We start from the raw sequence: 9,586 nt of genomic DNA, 5'->3' as shown, positions 1-9,586 counted from the left end.
TTTCAATTTTCCTGTTGTGAAACAGTTTCTCAGAATTTGATTTTATTCCTTGTTTTTGCTATGATTTACCATTTAGCTTCCTTCTTGTGTCTGGTATAATCAGTAGTCTCCTATTGTACTCATGGCAAAAACTCATTTAACTGGAACCACATGAAAGGTGGGAGCAAATGCTGTCTGAAAACAGTTCTTTGTAATTTCTTCCAACTACACATACATAGAATAAATACCATTCTAAACATGAGGTATGTAAGGTTTGATAGCTTTATCCTGTATCAGGTAGGAAGTTGGTTTTTATTGCACTCTTTAACAGAATACTACGTCTTGGAAGGATCATAAATAACTGTATCTAAACTATGAATACATGTCTGACAAAACCATTAGCTTGTGCTAAAACATCACATTTGATATTACAAGCAAAAGCATGATCGCAAGAATTTTACATAAACAGCATAATATATCATAATCTCCATGCATATTTCAAGTATCAAACTTCACCTTGCATATGAATATCATTTGAAATATTATAATCCTCCACAGGTGGTGACAAAACAAACTTAGTAGCATGCTACAGGCATTGAAAGGTAACTGAGGCAAGTAACTTCACACTAGCACCCCTACAACTGTTTAAAAAATAACCTACTTTGAAATAGCTCATGCATTTTTATAAGCACATTTGTTAATTGTAATTAATTTGGAACATTCAACACAAGTCATCAAGTACACCCTCCAAGAATACAAGAGGGTCTACAGCTTTAATCACAGCATCAATGTCTTTTCTCTGCACGGTCTTCCTCTTCCCCTTTATTGTGAAATTGTAAGCTTCCTTTGCCAGTGACTCAATAAACAGCTCCTGAAATGAACAAAACAGAATCAAAGGTAAACATAGCAAATAAATATGACTCTGCAACTCCTGAGTTGCAGTGTTAGGGTGATACAAGTGGGACAGGTGAACGCTACGTGAACAGGACTATGCAGCAAAATCTCTTACACAATTACATCATTTTGCAGCAATGTTAGCAAAGTAGCAGTGAACCAACAAGACCAACATGCCTCTTAAAGGATATTTTTATATTCGCACTACTTCCTCTGTGATGTATAGTTTTGTACACCATATTATACCTCTTCTCAAATATATTGATGCATCTGTTAGATGTGAAGAAGTGCTCGACTCCAAGCATACTGGCCGCCTTCAACGTAATTTGTGCATCATCACACTGTTCACAGGCATGTTGTGAGCATGTGCTGCCTTGAAACTGTGTGCCAGACCAAGACTCTAACTTGGAACCTTTGCCTTTTATGGGCAAGTGCTCAACCATCTAAGCTACCCAAGCACGACTCATGACCCGGCATCACAGCTCTACTTCCGTCACTATCTCGTCTCCTACCTTCGAAACTCCACAGAAGTTTTCCTGTGAACCTGGCAGAATTAGCATTCCTGGAAGAAAGGATATTGCAGAGACATGGCTTTGCCACAGCCTGGGGGATGTTTCCAGAATGAGATTTTCACTCTGCAGCAGAATGTGTGCTGATATGAAACTCCCTGGCAGATTAAAACTGTGTGCCTGACCAAGATTAACTCTGGACTTTTCTTTTTAATTCCCCCCTTTTTTTTAATTTGGCCCACTTGTACTTGCACTTTCTAAAATGGAGTCTTTGATTTTGATAATGGTGCTCAACACAGATACAGGTATCCCTAAAGTCTATGCTTACAGAAGCCCCATGTGGAGAGAGTACGGAGGATACCAGTACTTTAGCAGGTGTCTTAGGCTTTCTCCAAACCGTAAAACACAGCCACAGTCTGGGATTTCCATAGAAAACCATTCATGACATGTGTGGACAAAGTGACGAGATGGTCAACTGCAGAACTGTGCACTTGAAATGCACACTGTGCAATCGTTAGCGAATTGCGAATCTTGAGTCACCATACCAACTAGGCATGAATCATATGTTCCATCATCTTGCAAACACAGCTGGTGAGAGAGATGAGGCAGTAGCTACAGGAAGGCATCTGTCCTTACTGGGCTTAGGTACAGGTATGACTGTGGCTTCACGCCAGCATCCAGGAAACAGGCCCTCTGCCCAGGTGCGGCTGTACATATGAAGGGGAAACTGCTTGCCTACAAGAGAAAGATGCTGCAACATCTGAATGTGAACATCGTCTGGCCCTGGGACGGACTATCAGAATGAAGTGAGAGCATGATCTAGCCCCCTCATAGTAAAGGTGGCATTGTAGTATTTATGATCCTGAGAAAAGAATGGTATCACCCGAGCCTCCTCCACTCATTTCAGACAGAGGAAGGAACTGTGATAGTGGGGGGGGGGGGGGGGAGCCCAAAATTTCTGCAAAATGGCCAATCAAGGTGTTGGAGACAGCAATAGGATCCATGATGACATCGTCTGCTACTGTCAAGCTGGAATTTTAGGAATGAATCTTGCTTCCAGAGAGCCATTGGAGGTTGCGCCACATGACCGAAGAGGGAGTGGAACTGCTAAAAGAACCCCAGCTAGCTTTTTTGCTATCCTGAAGATCGTGACGAACCTGTGCACACATCTGTTTATAATGAATGCAGTTTGCCATCACAGGATGACAGTTAAAAACACGGAGCATGTATCTACACGCGAATTGCGAATTGTGTCACGGCATGCCTCAGTCCACAAGGGACCAGGGACACAGCATGGTTGGTTGGTTGGTTTGTTTGTTTAAAGGCGGGAGAAGGGGCCAAACTATGAGGTCATCTGTACCTTGTTCCTAATAAAACAATGCCACAAGTGTGGGAATAAAACGGACGAAACATATAACACAAAACGGAAAGAAAGGAAAAGCCACAAGAACAAATGGAAGCAACGAACACTAAAAGGAACGAAAGAGGACAAGAAAACAACAGAGAGATGTTAGAAACAGAAGAGAGTAAAACATGAAAGCAGATTACGGTGGCTGGCCAACCATGAGAATAAAAAGGGAAAGCCAGCCACTCTGCAAAACATTAAAACCTCCATCCTAAAAGCACTAGCGAGGAGGACACAGACGGACAAAGTACATGCAGTAAAACATACATAGAAGTATAAAACCCACTCTCACGGATAAAACTTAAAACTAAAGCTGTTGTGGAGGCATTGTTGCCCAACACCGAAGGCAGGGTGCTGGGAAAGTTAAAAGTCTGCCGCAGAGCGCTTAAAAGTGGGCAGTCCAGCAAGAGGTGGATGACTGTCATTTGGGAGCCACGGCGACACTGAGATGAGTCCTCGTGACGGAGTAGGTAACCATGCGTTAGCCACATATGGCCAATGCGGAGCCAGCAGAGGACAACTGATTCCCTGCGAGATGCCTGCATGAAAGACTTCCACACATTCATAGTCTTCTTAATGACACACAGTTTGTGGTGCATGCTGTTCTGCCATTCCGTCTCCCAAAGCCAGAAAACCCTGCCGTGTAAGACAGAATGGAGGTGAACTTCGGAGATACCTATCTCCAGAAATAGTTTCCACACTGCCTATTTGGACAGCTTGTTGGCAATTTCATTGCCGGGGATTCTAACGTGCCCTGGGGTCCTCACAAACACCACTGAACGGCGGGACTGATCCAGGGCATAGATGGACTCCCGAATGGACGCTACCAGATGGTGGCAGGGTAGTACTGGAAGATAGGTTGTAGGCTGCTCAATGAGTCAGTACACAGGATGATGATGATGATATTATTATTATTATTATTATTATTATTGGATTGTGGGGCGCTCAACTGCGTGGTTATCAGCACCCGTACAAATTCCCAACCGTTTCTCAGTCCAATCTTCCACGTGCATGAAGGATGATGAAATGATAAGGACAACACGAACACCCAGTCATCTCGAGGCAGGTGAAAATCCCTGACCCCGCCGGAAATCGAACCCGGGACCCAGTGCTCGGGAAGGGAGAACGCAATCATGAGACCACGAGCTGCGGACTCAGTACGCAGGAGAAATGACTCGCCAGGGCATGAGCGGATGTACTCTAGAGTACGAGATAAGGCTGCCAGCTCTGCAGTGAAAACACTGCAGCCAAGTGGGAAGGGGTGCTGCTCAATATGTCCTCCATGAACATACGTGGAGCCTACGCGAACATCAGTCATTGAGCTATCGGTGTAAACCACTTCAGAGCCCGGGAACATGCCAAGATTCGAGAGGAAGTGACAGCAGACAGCGGCGGGGTTAACGGAGTCCTTAGGGACAGGAGGTCCAGACGAAGCTGTGGCTGAGGCGTACACCATGGAGGCGTATGTGAACGGACCGCAAGTAGAGGTGGTAAAGGGAAGGACTCCAGTTCAGAGAGGATGGACCGCATGTGAACTGCAATCGTTAGCCCCGATCTGGGCCACCGATGTGGGAGATGGACTGCCGTGGGCGGGAAAAGGAGACTGTAATGTGGATGCTCAGGGGAACTATGGAACTGTGCTGCATAACTGGCGAGCAGTTGCGCATGTTTTATCTGCAGTGGAGGGACAAGCCTCCACCAGTACGCTGGTCACTGGACTCTTCCTTAAAGCTCCTGCCACTAATTGAACCCCACAGTGGTGCACAGGGTCGAGTAAATGCAATGCTGAATGTACTGCCAAACCATAAACCGCACTCCCATAGTCAATTAGGGACTGGACAAGGGCTCTGTAGAGCTGCATCAGCGTAGAGCGATCTGCATCCCAGTTGGTGTTGCTCAGGTAGCGGAGGGCATTGAGGTGCTGCCAGCACTTCTGCCTTAGCTGACAAAGACGAGGGAGCCAAGTCAATGAAGCATCAAAAACCAGTCCTAGGAATTGATATGTCTCTACTACAGTGAGTGGATCATCATTAAGGTAAAGTGCGGGTTCCGGATGAATGGTACAATGCCGACAGAAGTGCATGCACATGACTTTGCGGCTGAAAACTGGAAGCCGTGGGCTAGAGACCAAGACTGCACCTTGTGGATGGCTCTCTGGAGGCACCTCTCAGCAACAACAGTACTAGAGCAGCAGTACGAAATGCAGAAGTTGTCTGCATCCAGAGAAGGTGAGACGGAGGGCCAGACAGCTGCTGCTAGACCGTTAATGGCCACTAAAAATAGACACTCAATACAGAGCCCTGTGGGACTCCAGTCTCCTGGATATGGATGGAGCTATGGAAGTAACTAACTTGGAGACAGAAAGCACGGAGCGACAGGAAGTTTTGGATAAAAATCAGGATTGGTCCCCAGAGACCCCACTCATACAACATGGAAAGGATATGATGTCGCCAAGTTGTGTCTTATGCTTTACGGAAGTAAAAAAAGGCGACAATCAGGTGTTGCTGTCTGGAAAAGGCTGTTCAGATGGCAGACTCGATGGACACAAGATTATCAGTGGTAGAGTGACCCTGGCGGAAGCTGCCCTGACATGGAGCCAGCAAGTCACGTGACTCCAGGACCCAACCCAACATACCATACGTTCCACGTTCCAGCAGCTTACAAAGAACGTTTGTGAGGCTCATGGGCCAATAGCTATCCACATCAAGCAGGTTTTTACCGTGTTTTGAGCACTGGAATGATGGTGCTCTCCCGCCATTGCGATGGAAAGGCGCCATCGCATCAGATCCGGTTGAATGACGAGAAGATGTCGCTTGTAGTCAGATGAGAGATTTTTAATCATCTGGCTGTGGATGTGATCAGGCCCAGGAGCTGTGTCGGTGCAATGTGCAAGGGCACTGAGGAGCTCCCACTCTGTAAATGGGGTGTTATACGATTCACTGCAGCGTGTAGTGAATGAGAGGACGTTCCTTTCCAGGCGCCATTTGAGTGTGCGGAAGGCTGGGGGTAATTCTCCAACGCAGAGGCTCGAGCAAAGTGCTCAGCTAAGTACTTGGCAATCGTGTTTGCATCTGTACATAACTTGCCATTTATGATAACACTGGGGACAGCTGTTGGAGCCTGGTACCCGAAAGGACGTTCGATCTTTGCCCAGACTTGGGAAGGTGATGTGTGGCACCCAATGGTGGAGACTTATCTCTCCTAACTATTCTTCTTCCATTGTTTGATAAGGTAGCGAACATGGGTATGGAGCAGTTTAAAGGCTATGAGGTGCTGGAGCGACTGGAAAAAAGCGCAGGTGACGCCTGCATATAAGAAGGGTGGAAGTACAGATCCTCAAAATTACAGACCAATATCCTTAACATCGGTTTGTTGCAGGATTCTCGAACATATTCTCAGTTCGAATATAATGAATTTCCTTGAGACAGAGAAGTTGCTGTCCATGCATCAGCACGGCTTTAGAAAGCATCGCTCCTGTGAAACAACTCGCCCTTTTTTCACATGATATCTTGCGAACCATGGATGAAGGGTAACAGACGGATGCCACATTCCTTGACTTCTGGAAAGCGTTTGACTCTGTGCCCCACTGCAGACTCCTAACTAAGGTACAAGCATATGGGATTGGTTCCCAAATATGTGAGTGGCACTAAGACTTCTTAAGTAATAGAACCCAGTACGTTGTCCTCGATGGTGAGTGTTCATCGGAGGTGAGAGTATCATCTGGAGTGCCCCGGGGAAGTGTAGTAGGTCCGCTGTTGTTTTCTATCTACATAAATGATGATCTGGATAGGGTGGATAGCAATGTGCGGCAGTTTGCTGATGATGCTGTGGTGTATGGGAAGGTGTCGTCGTTGAGTGACTGTAGGAGGATACAAAATGACTTGGACAGGATTTGTTATTGGTGTAAAGAATGGCAGCTAACTCTAAATATAGATAAATGTAAATTAATGCAGATGAATAGGAAAAAGAATCCCATAATGTTTGAATACTCCATTAGTAGTGTAGCGCTTGACACAGTCACGTTGATTAAATATTTGGGCGTAACATTGCAGAGCGATATGAAGTGGGACAAGCATGTAATGGCAGTTGTAGGGAAGGCGGATAGTCGTCTTCGGTTCATTGGTAGAATTTTGGGAAGATGTGGTTCATCTGTAAAGGAGACTGCTTATAAAACACTAATATGACCTATTCTTGAGTACTGCTCGAGCGTTTCGGATCCCTATCAGATCGGATTGAGGGAGGACATAGAAGCAATTCAGAGGCGGGCTGCTAGATTTGTTACTGGTAGGTTTGATCATCATGCGAGTGTTACAGAAATGCTTCAGGAATTCGGGTGGCAGTCTCCAGAGGAAAGGAGGCGTTCTTTTCGTGAATCACTACTGAGGAAATTTAGATATCCAGCATTTGAGGCTGACTGCAGTACAATTTTACTACCGCCAACTTACATTTCGCGGAAAGACCATAAAGATGAGAGAGATTAGGGCTCGTACAGAGGCATATAGGCAGTCATTTTTCCCTCATTCTGTTTGGGAGTGGAACAGGGAGAGAAGATGCTAGTTGTGTTACGAGGTACCCTCCGCCACGCACCGTATGGTGGATTGCAGAGTATGTATGTAGATGTAGACGCTCCAGGGAAGGCTGCTGCTTATGCCACTGTAGAGCTTGCTGACGCTCCTTAATTGCTTCAGCGACTTCCGGCGACCATCAAGGGACTGCCTTTCATCTCGTGCACCCTAAAGAGAGAGGGATCGCGTTTTCTGCTGCAGAAACAATTGTTGTAGTCACCTGCTCAACCATCACATCGATTTTACTATGTGGGGGAGATTCAGTGGTGACAGCAGAGGTGAAAGTTCCCCAGTCTGCCTTGTTCAAAACCCATCTGGGCAGGCGTCCTTATGCCTGATGCTGGGGTAGCGACAGGAAGATGAGGAAGTGGTCACTACCACACAGGTCATCATCATGTGCTCTCCAGTGGATAGATGGGAGAAGTCCTGGGCTACAAATTGATAAATCAATGGCCGAGTAACTACCATGAGCCACACTGAAATGCGTGGCGGCCGCAGTATTTAAGAGGCAGAGGTCGAACTTTTCTAATACAGCTTCAAGAGGGGTTTGAAGGGGCACATGTTCACTACAGACCTAGTTTAGGACATAAATACGAACTCCGCCTGACACTCGATTATAGTCGCTACGGTTCCCGTAATATCCTTTATAGCTGCGGAGGGCAGGGGTCCGCATTGTTGGGAACCAGGTTTCCTGGAGGGCAATGCAGATAGCAGGTGTAAAGCTTAACAGTTGCCGTAGCTCAGCCAGGCGGTGGACAAAACCACCGCAATTCCACTGGAGGATGACATCGTGAGATTGGGAAGGCATGGAACATTCATTGAGGCAGTTAAGCCTCAGGGTCACCAGCTGCACCAGATTTAATGCCCGAGCAGTCTATATCCATTGTGTCTGAGGGTCTGGTGAAATCTGGGTCTTCAGTGGATGCTAAAATCTCCACATCATCCTCGGCTGCAGAGTTGTAGGTAGCAGTGGTGTGGGTGCCACCGCAATTTCATTGCTCCTGGGGTTTCCCTGGCTGGGGGGACTTAACTGGCTCAGTCTCCAGGACTGAGGATGAGCGTGAAGCTCTACGACCAGCTGCTGTTGGGCTCTTCAGCCACTGGCGGGTGTCATTTTTCCCACTAGAAGAAACCTGGGAAGGGAGTGACCCAAGGGACCCCTTCCTAGAGAGAGCCGAAGAAAACTTACGCTTCTCCGGCATAGAAGTGGGGACGGACATCCCTGATGGTTGGGGGTGGGGGTGCTCCCAAACTAGGTGGTGCAGGAGCAACAGAGGGAAAAATGCCCACCATCATCAAGGGGGCAGGTTTAGTCTTCCGGCTCAGAGGTGACTTGAGTTGGCGGAGCTGATGGTGCCAGAACTGTTGTAGCAGCGGTGTAAGATGATGTCATACGCACAGGTTGCAGGTGTTCGAACTCTCTCTTAGCCTCAGTGTAGGTCAGTCTGTCCAGGGTCTTTTACTCCACGATTTTCCTTTCTTTTTGGAGAGTCCTGCAGTCAGGTGAGCATGGCGAATGGTGCTCTCTGCAGTTGACACAGCTGGGAAGCGAGGCACATGGAGTATTGTGATGTGATGGGCATCTGCAATCTCAGCATGTGAAGCTGGAAGTACAACGGGAAGACACGTGGCTGAACTTCCAGCACTTAAAGCACCGCATCATCAGGGGAGGGATATAGGGCTTTACATCACACTGGTGGACCATCACCTTGACCTTCTCGGGCAATGTATCACCCTCAAAGGCCAAGATGAATGCATTGGTGGCAACCTGATTATCCCTCTGACCCCGGTGGACATGCCGGACGAAATGTACACTTCGGCACTTTAAATTGGCGTGCAGATCATCGTCAGACTGCAAAAGAAGGTCCATGTGAAACATGACACCCTGGATGATATTTAAGCTCTGATGGGGCATGACGGTTACAGAAACATCACCCAGCTTGTCACAAGTGAGTAACGGCCGTGACTGGGCAGAGGATGCTGTTGTGATCAAGACTGACCCAGACCTCAATTTAGGACAAGCCCTCCACCTCCCCAAACTTGTCCTCTAAGTGCTCAACAAAAAACTGAGGCTTCATTGTCAGAGATTCCCCATCAGGTCTTGAACATACAAGGTACTGGGGCGAATAAGATCCACTGCCATCATTAGCCTGACGTTCCTCCCACGGTGTGGCCAGGGCAGGGAACGATTTGGGGTCGCACTTCTATACGTTGAATTGAGCTCATGATTGCTT

At 47.1% G+C, this 9,586-nt stretch overlaps 1 protein-coding gene across 1 annotated transcript in view; it reads right to left on the bottom strand.

Annotated features, from left to right (window-relative positions):
- Positions 1-272: 272 nt before the first annotated feature.
- LOC126248155 (DNA polymerase epsilon subunit 4) overlaps positions 273-9,586 on the bottom strand; it is a 70,116-nt gene continuing 60,802 nt past the window's right edge. Inside the window, exon 3 of the mRNA XM_049948897.1 lies at positions 273-850. Coding sequence (XP_049804854.1) covers positions 701-850 — 150 coding nt within the window. The 3' untranslated portion in view covers positions 273-700. The remainder of the gene's footprint in view (positions 851-9,586) is intronic.

The sequence above is a fragment of the Schistocerca nitens genome, chromosome 3 (assembly GCF_023898315.1).
Source record: "Schistocerca nitens isolate TAMUIC-IGC-003100 chromosome 3, iqSchNite1.1, whole genome shotgun sequence".
NCBI lineage: Eukaryota > Metazoa > Arthropoda > Insecta > Orthoptera > Acrididae > Schistocerca > Schistocerca nitens.
Note: the sequence above shows the minus strand (reverse complement) of the source record. Positions and strands in the feature narration are given on the sequence as shown.